Source organism: Labeo rohita, chromosome 1, assembly GCF_022985175.1.
Source record: "Labeo rohita strain BAU-BD-2019 chromosome 1, IGBB_LRoh.1.0, whole genome shotgun sequence".
In the NCBI taxonomy this organism is placed as follows: Eukaryota; Metazoa; Chordata; class Actinopteri; order Cypriniformes; family Cyprinidae; genus Labeo; species Labeo rohita.
The window spans coordinates 22,945,990-22,959,406 of NC_066869.1; the positions used below are offsets into that span (position 1 = coordinate 22,945,990).

General features: G+C 37.7%; 3 protein-coding genes across 7 annotated transcripts in view; all 3 read left to right on the forward strand.

Moving 5' to 3' along the window:
* The first annotated feature begins 5,471 nt into the window (after positions 1-5,471).
* Positions 5,472-7,076, forward strand: LOC127169656 (serine/threonine-protein kinase pim-2-like). The gene is made up of 6 exons (XM_051117180.1): positions 5,472-5,529; positions 5,821-5,912; positions 6,039-6,089; positions 6,191-6,560; positions 6,673-6,849; positions 6,976-7,076. Exons 2-6 carry the CDS (start codon positions 5,850-5,852, stop codon positions 7,074-7,076), a joined length of 762 nt encoding a protein of 253 aa, XP_050973137.1. The 5' UTR covers positions 5,472-5,529; positions 5,821-5,849.
* Positions 7,077-9,070: 1,994 nt separating this feature from the next.
* On the forward strand, positions 9,071-11,473 carry LOC127163121 (C-type lectin domain family 7 member A-like). Its single transcript, XM_051106184.1, has 5 exons — positions 9,071-9,233; positions 9,312-9,569; positions 9,694-9,830; positions 9,975-10,075; positions 11,389-11,473. Exons 1-5 carry the CDS (start codon positions 9,188-9,190, stop codon positions 11,471-11,473), a joined length of 627 nt encoding a protein of 208 aa, XP_050962141.1. The 5' UTR covers positions 9,071-9,187.
* Positions 11,474-12,141: 668 nt separating this feature from the next.
* htt (huntingtin) overlaps positions 12,142-13,417 on the forward strand; it is a 42,778-nt gene continuing 41,502 nt past the window's right edge. For 4 of the 5 annotated variants that reach the window (XM_051110304.1, XM_051110386.1, XM_051110474.1 and 1 more), the window contains exon 1: positions 12,142-12,570. In XM_051110304.1, the coding sequence (XP_050966261.1) occupies positions 12,473-12,570 (98 nt within the window). In that variant the 5' untranslated portion in view covers positions 12,142-12,472. The remainder of the gene's footprint in view (positions 12,571-13,417) is intronic. The other variant, XM_051110559.1, reaches the window with a different exon arrangement.

A 13,417-nucleotide genomic window follows, 5' to 3' on the forward strand; every position in this document is an offset into this window, starting at 1 on the left:
GCATAGCTGACATAGTCAGTACACAAATATTTTTATGTGACATTGTGCCATATATTCTGTCCATCACTATAATTGTTGTAGTAATTTCACCACTATTCAGGATGTATAGAGAAGGTCATCTGAAACACATCATGTGCTTTTCAAAGCTTATGGGGTGTTTACACAACACCGTTTTCAACTAAAAACTGAAACATTATATGTGTTTTAAATGTTCATTTACATGAAAACGGTGTTGAAAATGCAAACTTTTGAAATCAGAGTGAAAGTTTTTTGAAAACAATACCGTTACCTTATCAGTGTAAACTACAAAAACGCTAATATGTTAATACTGTGATATCAAATTATGTTAAATTACTATGCATTTGATTAATGTAAAATGATTAACACAGTCAACTGTGAGTAGAGATTTAAATAGTTTATTTTTACTTTTTAACAGATTTTAAACAAATGGATATTTAAGTGGCAAAGTCTGGAAGACTAACTCTTCAACTAACATTTCCATGGCAATTGTATACTGTAAATGGCACATATGATAAGAGCAATGAGACATGAAAACAAACTAATAAAAAATAAATAAATAAACCCATGCAGAGGCTTGAAAGAAACCAATGTATATATGTGACCCTGGACCACAAAAGCAGTCTTAAGTAGTATGGGTATATTTGTAGCAATAGCTAGAATTGTACAGGTCAAAATGATTTATTTTTCTTTTATGCCAAAAATCATTAGGATGTTAAGTAAAGATCATGTTCCATGAAGATATTTTGTAAATTTCCTACCATAAATATATCAGAACTTAATTTTTGATTAGTAATATGCATTGCTAAGAACGTCATTTGGACTTTGAAGGCCATTTTCTCAATATTATTATTTTTTCCCACCCTTAGATTCCGGATTTTCAAATAGTTGTGTTTCGGCCAAATATTGTCGTATCCTAACAAACCACACATCAATGGAAAGCTTATTTATTTAGCTTTTTGACCCCAAATCAAATTAAATGCTGGAAGCAATCACTGTTTACATTTTTGTCAAAATATAGCATGTTACTGATGTTTTTGATATCATGCTTTATTTAGCGACATAACAACAAAAGAAGAGTTACAAAATAATAAAAAATAAGAACAATAATGGTAATGCAGCATTTTTATAGGGAACCCTGGGTAGTAAGACTTGTGTGGCTTAATATAACATAAATTATGTGTAGAAATGTGTAGTAGAAAAGTAATTAAAGATCAAAGGGTCTTTAGGAAGTTTTATTCGTCCAAAAGCATCTTCCCATTCTTTTCTCCTCTTTTTATCGCTAAAGCAGCGAAGACTTACATCGCTTCTCTTGTTGCTCTTTGAAAAAACAACCAAAATCCGCACAATGAGGCATTGTATCAGTCTTTTATTTTCTGAGTTGCCGTAAAAATGGCAACAGCCCTGGTGAAAAAAACAGCATATGCTGGTTAGGTAGGTTTTGATGCTGGTTTAAGCTGGTCCTTTGCTGGTTTAAGCTGGTCCTTTGCTGGTTTTTGCTGGTCATGTTGCTGGTCAAGGACCAGCATGAACCAGCAAAGGACCAGCTTAAACCAGCAAAGGACCAGCATCAAAACCAGCATCAAAACCTTCCTAACCAGCATCCCAGCATCAAAACATACCTACCAGCATATGCTGGTTTTTTCACCAGGGAGGCAGTGCGTCAGCAAATCAAACCCCTCCCACAGTGCAAAATATGTATAACACGATGTGGATTTTTTAAAAATAACGGAAATCTTTCATGGTTTTTGTACTACATATTTCAGTAAGAAACATAATTTATGTTATAGTGATTGATGATTAATTGATCAATTAATTGTATTGTTTCTTATACTGCCAATGTGTACAGATACTGATAAAGTTCAGATTTAAAGTGTACTAGCAATATTTATGAATATGATATTTAACTTAAATAAAAAAATAAATAAAATAAGAACAAGCATGCTGTATTGCACTAATTAAAAAAAATACACTAACAGTACTTGCATTTTAATGCATTATAATTTCAGGGCTTGCATTTTAAGAGGCTGAATATCAAGAAGGTTGTATTTATGCTGTGCATATTTCAATTCAAAATATTTCGCACATATTTTCAGAATTGGAAAATCGAATAATCCATATTCACCTTTCAAAGTTGACTTCCGAAAATATTAAGTCTGTTTAAAAATATGATCCATAATAGTCAATAGGAAATTTTTGGTCCATTTCGCTTTACAAATTCGCTTCCACAAATTCAGGAACATACTACTGGGATAGCAGTACCGTTACATAATTTGCTCTCACCAGCAGGAGGTGCAAGCTGGGGTTAACGAAGACCAAAGCAACAAGTAGAGCAAGTCATTCATTCACAAAAACTGATAACGTTACGCAGAAATGGAGCAAGCAGTAAGTACATGTTCTTATATATTATTATATATGTTATTTTACATTTACACCACAGACCATTCGTGTATTCGTGATCATTCGTGTATTATTCGTGCCACCAAACGCACATTTTCATTTATGTTCCAGTTACATTTAATTATATGTACATTATAGTAAGTATTTACTGCGCGAAAAATATTCTGACCGGCAGAGATGAATGGCAACTCTGTTATTAATCAAAAAATGGGAATTATATTATATATAAATATATATAAATTATATATATTAAATATTATATTTTTTTTTTTTTTTTAATTCTTGTAAACTGTCAGTGTCAAGTGCAAGTGCCTAGACTGCCGCGCTTAAGTGGTGGCCCCGCCCACACAGAGAAACTAGCCATTGGAACTTATAGAATGTATTGATACGTTCTAAAAAATCGTCACAATGACAGTAAGGAGAAAGTAGTCTGCAGTTCTGCTTTCTTACTATTACTTGGTCGTTTGCGATTTTGGTGATCTTCAACGCATTCATTAGTTCCTACAACTAATTACTGCTTACAAATTGCTTTTTGGTCATCTGCAATTTTGGTCTCTACAACTTTTCTCATCTGCAGTGTAGAGAATAGCTGTGAAAATGAGACAGCAAAAATCACACTGTAAAAAAGCTGAGAATTGTGGAAAAGTGTACGATTTCCAACAACGTACAGCACCACATTATTCCAGTAACGCAGTGGAAACCCATCCACAACACCTGCTTCAACACCAACAGGTTTCTAATGTGGATGTGGTAAAAGGAGGGAAAATGAAGAAGAAATTTAAAAATATAAGGAGGGTTTGGAAGGCACTATTTGGCAATAGGAAAGCTAGTGAAAAAGACACCCAGAAGACTAGCTCAGCTGAGGGTGAGAAAAGAGATCAGGGAGCTGATGCAGCTGTGCTACAGGCTAGGAGAAACACTGAGAGTAAGTTACATGCCCATGTTATGAGAATATGACATGCATTTATTTGCTAAAGTTTTAAACTAAACTAAAACCATTAACAGATCAGTAGTCTATTAATGGTCAAATATCAATACATATGAAAATGAATGATCAAACTTGAAAATCATTGACTATTTGAACATAACTATTCAAATTTATTTGGAAGATCTGTTAAGCATTAATATACAAAATGTGAATTTGTTTGTTAATTGTATATAAAAGTTATTATAAAATGTGTTAATATTTAATTTGTGAGGCACATAATGTATTGGTAAGATGTCACTTGCACTTTTGCGCTGAAGAAATTTTTCACTTGCACATAAAACATCTGAAAATAATCACTTTATAATTTATAGATTTTCTACCTGGAGTAATATGAGTAGGTGCTAATAAGAGGATGTCATGTTTAACTTGTATTCATCATAATTTTGGTTAATGTCCTTTTAGATCAGATTTCCAGTGTCCAAGGCCTGCTCCAAACTACAGCCTGCACAGAGTCAGACAGGAATGGTGACACCCTAAAAGCTCCAGTGCCGCAATGTGCCTCTGATGTGGATGGGGTGAAAGCAGGAACCAAGGGGGAGAAATGTAAAAAGAAAAAGTCCATTTGGAAGGTACTTTTTGGTTGTATTAAACCTGGTAAAAAGTCCTCCAAACTCCACCCTGCACTGTGGCTGATGCCCTCCAAGCTCCAGCCCACACTGTCAACAACCAGAGTGATGAAGCCCTCCAAGCTCCAGTCCGTGCTGAGTCCGACTGGAGTTTTGATTCCCTCCAAACTCCAGTCTGCACTGAGTCCAACTGGAGTTTTGAAGCCCTAAAAGCTCCAGTTTGCACTGACTCTGACTGGAGTTTTGAAGCCCTAAAAGCTCCAGTCTACACTGACTCCGACTGGAGTTTTGATTCCCTCCAAGCTCCAGTCTGCACTGAGTGTGACTGGAGTGTTGATGTCCAACAATCTCCAGTCCACATCGAGTCTGACTGGAGTGTGGATGTCCAACAAGCTCCAGTCCGCGCCGAGTCCGACTGGAGTGTGGACCTCCAACAAGCTCCAGTCCGCCTCGAGTCCGACTGGAGTGTGGACGTCCAACAAGCTCCAGTCCGCGCCGAGTCCAACTGGAGTGTGGACCTCCAACAAGCTCCAGTCCGCCTCGAGTCCGACTGGAGTGTGGATGTCCAACAAGCTCCAGTTCGCGCCGAGTCCGACTGGAGTGTGGACGTCCAACAAGCTCCAGTCCGCCCTGAGTCCGACTGGAGTGTGGATGTCCAACAAGCTCCAGTCCGCGCCGAGTCTGACTGGAGTGTGGATGCCCAACAAGCTCCAGTCCGCGCCGAGTCCGACTGGAGTGTGGATGTCCAACAAGCTCCAGTCCGCGCCGAGTCCGACTGGAGTGTGGACGTCCAACAAGCTCCAGTCCGCACCGAGTCCGACTGGAGTGTGGACCTCCAACAAGCTCCAGTCCGCCTCGAGTCCGACTGGAGTGTGGACGTCCAACAAGCTCCAGTCCGCGCCGAGTCCAGCTGGAGTGTGGACCTCCAACAAGCTCCAGTCCGCCTCGAGTCCGACTGGAGTGTGGATGTCCAACAAGCTCCAGTCCGCCTCGAGTCCGACTGGAGTGTGGACGTCCAACAAGCTCCAGTCCACGCCGAGTCCAACTGGAGTGTGGACCTCCAACAAGCTCCAGTCTGCCTCGAGTCCGACTGGAGTGTGGATGTCCAACAAGCTCCAGTTCGCGCCGAGTCCGACTGGAGTGTGGACCTCCAACAAGCTCCAGTCCGCGCCGAGTCAGACTGGAGTGTGGATGTCCAACAAGCTCAAGTCCGCGCCGAGTTCGACTGGAGTGTGGATGTCCAACAAGCTCCAGTCCGCCCCGAGTCCAACTGGAGTGTGGATGTCCAACAAGCTCAAGTCCGCGCCGAGTCCGACTGGAGTGTGGACGTCCAACAAGTTCGAGTCCGCATCGAGTCCGACTGGAGTGTGGATGTCCAACAAGCCCCAGTCCAGGCCGTGCCTGACTGGAGTGTCAGTGCACTCCAAGCTCCAGTCTGTGCTGTGTCCGACTGGAGTGCTGATGCCTTCCAAGGTCCAGTCCGTGCTGTGTCTGACTGGAGTGCGGACGCCCTACAAACTCCAGGCCTCACCAAGTCCTTATTTGCTCCTTGCTCAGGTATGAAGTAGTCTTTCATTTGCACTTTAAAACTGAATACTATGTTGATCTTTGTTTACACTTAATGGGCAGTTGATGAATGTGAATTTGAAGCTTTTATGTAAAAAAATCATGTTTCAATAAGTTTGTTTTACTTCTAACAAAAATTACCAAATTAATTTTAATTGATGTGTCTAAATTATATAAGCTGAAAAACTGTTTAACAAATTTTAATGTTAAATATATACGAACTCTGTAGGACATGTCACTGCTAAATTTTTAATGTTGAATACTTTTATTTATCCATTATAGACATCTTTTTCCTGTATGAAGTCGGCATTATGCTGGGTCAAGGTGGATTTGGAGCCGTCTACGAAGGGAGGCGCCTGGAGGATGGCCTTGAGGTATCATTTTTTATTTCTATTTACTTAGCTAGTACTTTACTTAATTACTAATTGCTATTGGTATGAGCTCTACACATGTCCATTATAAATATTTCACATACAAATTCTTCTTCTTTTGTTGATCAGGTGGCAGTGAAATTTGTGAAGAAAACAGAGGATACACAATACATCAACTTTGTAAGTAGACTGTGCTTTCTATATTTTTTCCCTTGAGTCTCTGTATTCAGTATTTGGGAATCAACCTCCATTTCACATCATAAAACATGTTCTTCTTCCAGCCCGAACCTCTTCCAATGGAGGTCGCTCTTTTAATCCTCGCAAACGAAGGCCCCAGAGTTCCCCAGATAATCCAGCTGCTGGACTGGAAGGATCTGGGTGAATACTACATCATGATTCTGGAGCGGCCTATTCCCTGCGAGGACTTGTTTGATTTTGTGCAGCGCCACGGAGGCAGAATCGACGAGGAGTTGGCTCGGGTTGTCATGAGGCAGGCAACACAAGCCGCTTACATGAGCTGCCAACGAGGGGTGCTGCATCGGGACATCAAACAAGAAAACCTTTTGATCAACAGGGACACCCTAGAAGTCAAATTAATTGACTTTGGGTGTGGCGACCTCCTTCAAAGTGTGCCCTATACCACATTCATGGGTAAGTATTGAAGCCATAGAATAGGAATCACTCAGGTATCATGCTCATAGCCACCTAGACAAAATGCTGTGCAAATGCATTGCATATAACACAAAATCTCTTTTCCTTACAGGCACACGAATGTACTGTCCACCCGAATTTATAACAGAGGGCAGGTACCACGGGGAGCCAGCGACAGTATATTCACTGGGAGTGCTCTTGTTCTCACTGGTTTGCGGGACATTTCCAGACAGCGACGACCTGATTATGATCAATCTGAACCGTTGGTTCATAGCTGGATTGTCACTAGGTAAGATCTTCATGACAACAAAGAAAGCCGATTGTAATTCTTAATTGTTTCTAGTTTACAGTTTAGAATAATAGAGGTATGAAGTTAAAAGTAATAATCAGTTGTCTCTTGTTTCCTTCTGCACAGATTGCTGCCAGCTGATCTGCTCTTGCCTGCAGAGTGATCCAACAGAGCGACTCGATTTAGGCGAGATTCTGCACCATGAATGGTTTAAGGTACTGGACTAAAAATATTTGAATAGATCGGAAAGCCTTTTGTTGGTTACATAGTCAATCCTTGTACATACAGATGACAAGTTGTAATACAGCAGGAGTACACTCCAGTTTCCAAGTCAAAAAATTACTCAAAAAATAAACCTGATTTTTGCTTTCATTTCAGGGCACAGCTATGGAGAAATATGGCATATAGTGGTCATGCTTCCTGTCACTACCAGCCCAGGTGTCATGTACCGATGACTCAGAACTCCATTTCCATCCATGCAAACTCAGTGAAAAGTATATGTGTAAATGTATAGGACCTTTTAATAACATGTTTGTTTTCATTAATATTAGTATATTAAGGTATTTATGTTAGTAATATTAGTATTAATAATATTGTTTGGTTTTGTTTTGTTTTTGCCTGGTTGTATAAGCTTGTATCTTATGTCTTGTATGGTCCTATGTCTTGTTGCCTGTATTACATAAAAAAAATAAAAAAATAAAAAACAATAACATGCTGTGTCAGTGTGCTTTTTTGTTGACATGTGAAACTGTTGCAAAAATGACAGTGCTCTAACAACAGTTATTAGCTGAATACATTAATAAATGAAAATTTGCATAAATACATAAAGTAAAACACAAAATCGAAACCATTATGTGTACATTTTGAAATAGCTGAGTGTCAGCTTCTCAGACTGTAGGATATGACAGTATCTGAAATACACAATTGAAACTTTTCTGAATGGTTATTGTTGATTTTAAGGGTACTTTTTGTTGCTTCAGTAACCCATATTGTCATTTCAAAATGAACATTTAAAGTGTTTCAATTGTGTTTTTGAGTGTTACAAAAAACTAAAAATAAATGCATTTACTTAATTTAAGTTAAACTACTTGAACTTATTCACATGCCACATGCCAGTGACATGAGTCAAAAACAGTGACAATATGCAAAGAAATGTTCATGGGAACATCAAACTAAACATAGTTATTTCACTGAATATCAATATAGTGGGGCTGGGGTTTTTTTGCATTCATAGCATTATAGACTCATTTATTACAAAATATCCCACTGTGAGGGCTGATCGTTTGGTTGCCTTTTTCATTGGTCTTGGCTGGACCATAAGACCTCTTCTCCAGATCTGCATGTGCCTTGACCATTACCTGGCAGTGATTTACCCAGTAACATTCCTACGATATAAGGGCATCCAGTACAGTACAGTACAGCATGAGGCTCATTTTTATCGGAATAGAATATTTCCCCGATCATGTATTCTTGTTGATTTTTTGCACCGCAGTTACACTATTCTCATTTTGCTGTGCTTCAGTCCTTCACGCTCTGAAGCGTCCAGGACCAGGTGAACAAACAAATGTAGAAAGGAGAAAGGAGAGATAATGAAAATGTATGTTGATCAGTTTGCAGTTAATGAATTAATAAATGAAATGAATAGCATTTTGTTTTTGTAAAACATAATGTTGTCAGCATAACATCTGGCACAAATACACAAACAATGGATTTACTTCTGATCATTACTGTAAATGCATATACTGAAAGCAATGATAAATAAAGAGAAAGTTCTTGACCAGGATAATCGTGGAGGTCATGATTAATGTTTTCTAACAACAAAAACAATATAATATAAAAACATAAAAACAATAAAAGCAATATTTCAAATACATGCACTTTATAGTCAATTAAGTAATTATTGTGATATTCTCCTTTGATAATGTATTGCTAACTAGTCACTGTTGTAACTAACATAGGCACTACTAAACACTGTATATTTGAAGGGATAAATGTTTAAACAGCTTGCCGTTGATATATAGCAGCACTTAGCAACAGTTTCTAATTTGGTATATGTCAGTGGATACAGTCAATGAAACATTTTTCATGGTTTTGTAGTTTAGTTTGACAGAAAACAAAACCCAGTTACCACAGTTACTAATTTATTCCTGTGAGAAGAAAGTAAAGAGTATTTAATAGATGCTTTACCAAATAGCCATTAAGTTTCAAACTGCAGGCTCCATTTCACACAGGTAGGATTGAAACGGAAATCAGTTTCAGTAGGAAAGAGTTAGAAGTGAACAAAGCAAACACAGTTGAATGTAGCAGCACTTCTGTGGCTACATACAATCAAGAATTCATGGCCAGGAAATCTCAAATCAGCCAGACTGAACCTCAAGCATCAGGTAGGCTACAAAATATAGTACATTTAATGAATATGGTATTATAAATGTAGACTATCCTGTGTTTTCTTGTTCATTTAGGCTCATCAAAGTTCTACAAAGTGGTGGTTGTGTGTCTGGCATTGCTGTTTGGTGTTCTGCTGGCTGGTCTGATAGCTCTAGCATTCAAGTACAGAACAGACACTGTCCAGTTAAAGACTGACTATGGCCGGTGTATTGATGATCAGGATTATCTGAGCAGACGTTACTACAATCTGACTATTGAGAGAGATCAGCTGCAGGCTAGTGAACAAATCCAAATGACAAAAGTTCAGACTTTAGAAAAACTTCTACTAATTGGTAGGTATTCATTTAAGACATTTACATTTCACTTGAATCAAATTAAATTACATTTAAATATTGTAGTAAATATTTACCTCAGCAATACATGCATACAGTAATTGAACAAATCTGTTATTTTAAGGATGCGTGACAGGAAGGAGCAACTTTTCCTCTCATCTTTATTGTGTCTCTGCTACGATGTTGATGTGGAATGAGAGCAGACAGAGCTGTGCTGAGAATGGAGCTTATCTTGTGATCGTAAATAGCCCAGAGGAACAGGTGAGTGAGGGTGCAAAAAGAGACAAACCTTTGTTTCACTAATCCAGAGTGTCTGTAAACATACAGTATGTACCATTATCTTTGGTTTCAAATAATTTTGCCCACCTTGGTGCTAACACTTTCTTTACTTACGGGCTGCAACAGGAACTCATCTCTAATTTCCAAATGAATGTGTGGATCGGCCTCTTTGAAAATGTTACTGAGGGAGTGTGGAAATGGGTGGACAACACTGAAGTAATCAAAAAGTGAGGAACTGACTTATTATTTTTTTTTTTTTCAAGTTATAAAAATATGCCTAGGCACAATGTTTATAATGTTCGTAGTGATTTCTTCTAATTAAAATTGTTATGTTCAGGTTCTGGGCAATAGGAGAACCTAATGATTTGAATGAAGAGTGTGTGGAGATTAGAACTGGCTGGCCCAGCCAAAACAACTGGAATGACTGTTCATGTAAAGATAAAAAACATTACATATGTGAATATGAATATTAAATGTTTATTTTTTTAAGCCATGAAGTCATTATACAGGATGATTATTCTGATGAATTTTTCCCCTCTTTCTGACTCTGCTTCACTCCGTTCAGCCATGACTTACAATACAGCACGGCCTCTTGTACCTTGTTGCTTGCATAAAGAAATATTCACATGGAATTATATGATCACACCTACTAAAATACACAGTAGAGATTACTTCTATAGGGGTTCAAGCGTCAGCATTCTGTCACCAAAAATTACCATTCTGATATAAAAATGATCGAGGACTTTGAGGAGTGGTAGTTCCCATCCCGTCTACCACATCAACAATTGCTCATAACTCCTAAACCGCTTGTTGCAGACTCAAGTGTCTTATATTATGGGAATCCTTGGCTCAAAATGAACAAAAACCATTTGATGGATTTGATAACAAAATTTTTGTCTATTTCTGATTTTTTGAAAAACCTACTTTTACAAACTAGTACTAGGTTTGCCAAAGGGATGCCAAAATGTTTGAAAGAGGCGGGCCACTTTTTAATGGAATGAGATATTTACTCAATATAGATATGCGAGACCACAGTCTGAGGTCACATGACAAAAATTGCAGAGTTTGGCCACTGTCACTATAATAGGACAAAAACACAAACATTAGTGTGTGTATTTTAAAAAAATGTGGCCGCCATCTGCCAATGAATTTTGAGCACCTATTAGAAACCGATTGGAACAAAACTCTGTGGGCCTGTGTGACTCATGGTTCTTATAGTCTTTGAGAAATTTTAAAGAAACTGGAGCTAGGGAGCGATTTTTCAAGCATGTCAACAATTGCATTACTGCACTATTTTTCCACACATACACGTGACATTCATATTATTTGATATATCTTCTGATTCTGAACAATTTTGCCTGAAGATCCACTGCTGTCAAATAAATCATTTGTTAATTTTTCAAAGTAATAATAAAAAAAAATACTTTTGCAAACTAGTCCTAAATGGTTCATCCAATTTTCACCAAAATCCATACAGACCATCTCCAGATAGTTATAAAAAAGATAGATCCAATGGTTTCTCAATGGTTTGTGTTTTCAGACCAAACTTGGAGTTTCTTATGACGACCCTGAAGCTACCTGTTTTGAGATATGGAGATATGGCAAAGCCAAGTGACTTTTTTTGAAGCGCACAATGGAAGAAATTTAATCGGTGGTTTTTGCACAAGTCAAAAACCACCCCAAGCAAGCGTTTTTTTTTACATTTTAAGTTTTGATCACTTGTTTCTGATGCGACACTTCAAAATGAAAGAGTGTAATCTAGCTAGCTGCTCAATGGAGTTAGTAATGATCACCTCAGTGTAATGGTCACCCCTAATTGATACCACATCAATTTGGGAGCAGCGCCATCTATAGTTCAAAGGTAATAAAACTTTAAATAACATTACTAGTGATTTTATTTTTGATTCTTCAGCCATTTTAAATGTCTGTTATTACTCATAGGTCTTAAAGCTGCTTTTAGCTATAATAGTTTTTCTTGTCTGCTGTCTAGCTCTTCCTATGGATGTAGTTTTTAGAGCTGGTGGATAATTGCAGATATGTGTTCTAAATGATCCTGTATAGTTTTAATGCTTTACATATAAACAATAATTATTTTTTTTCCTTATGAAACTGTTCATGAAAAAATAAAAAAAACAACAACATATAGACACAACTAACGTTAAGTGTATAACGTTTGTTCATTTTCCAGAAACATTCTTTTTTTTTCCATACAGCAGTGATTGTCAGCGTTAGTCTTGTATTTGAATCAAAATTCGTCATAGATTTTATTATGACATAGAGGACTTTAATTTTGACAGGAGTTTTATTAACCCGGAAATACAGCAGAACCGTTGCTCCCCTAACCCTGCTTTAAGATGGCTTTCAGAACTGGAACATGTTTTCAACTACCTTCTGGATATTTTGTTTGAGTACCGGTCATAATCGGATGGTGTGCGGAAATTAGATCGGATTTAACGGGGTTTTGGCCACTGTGAGTGGTGTCCGATCTCGACGACACCTTCAGTTTCCCTTTGGCATTCTGCACAGCGCTCGATACCAGTGCTGTTACACTGGCTGTGGTGTTGAGTTTGTAAATATTATCAGCTCTCCAATCAGACTCCATCTAGACCAGTGCTTCTGATAAAATGGCCACCATGGAGAAGCTGATGAAGGCGTTTGAGTCGCTCAAATCATTCCAGCAGCAGCAAGGCCCGCTGTCGGCCGAGGAGCTCGTCCAGAAACAGTGAGTGCTGAACTGATGTTAATGCAGATTTTAACGCTTTGATGCAGCCTCATCATCATCATCATCATCATCATCGGGGTGCTGACATCACCTGACACAGTCACTATAGTAATGTTATCATCACATGCAGGAGGGCTGTGTTTTCTCGTATAAAGCTGGTTATTGTTGTTGTCTTAGGCTTAAAATCACATGACGCTCAACACGTTAGAAGTGTCACACAGCCGTGTTTGATTCTGCGTCAGTGTCGAGACAAAACAGAACGCACTCCGACACAAAAAATCTCAGATCTCAGATTTTTTGTTACCTAACATTTGAGTAAACGAAATGAGACTATAGATGGCTCCAGCCGTTTTTTTTTTTTTTAGCTCAATCCATTGAATTGTCACCAGGGTCATACTGAAAATCTTGAAAAATGACCACATTTTGTCTATTACATACATATAAAATGTAAAAACATTTTAATTTTCTGGTGTGCCTTTCTTATAATTTGATATATGTTGTACACTACCAGTCAAAAGTTTTTTTTTTTTTTTTTGAACAATAAGAATTTTTTAAATGTTTTTTAAAGAATTCTTTTCTGCTCACCAACCCTGCATTTATTTGATCCAAAGTACAGCAAAAACAGTAAAATAATTTTACTATTAAAAATAACTTTGAATCATTACTTCAGTCACGTGATCCTTCAGAAATCGCTCTGTTATTATGATTTGCTGCTCAAAAAACATTTATTATTTTTTCAGCTTTCTTTGATGAATAGAATGCTCAGAAGAACAGCATTTATCTGAAATAGAAATAGAAATAGAAATCTTTTGTAACATTATAATTGTCTTTATCATAATTTTTGATC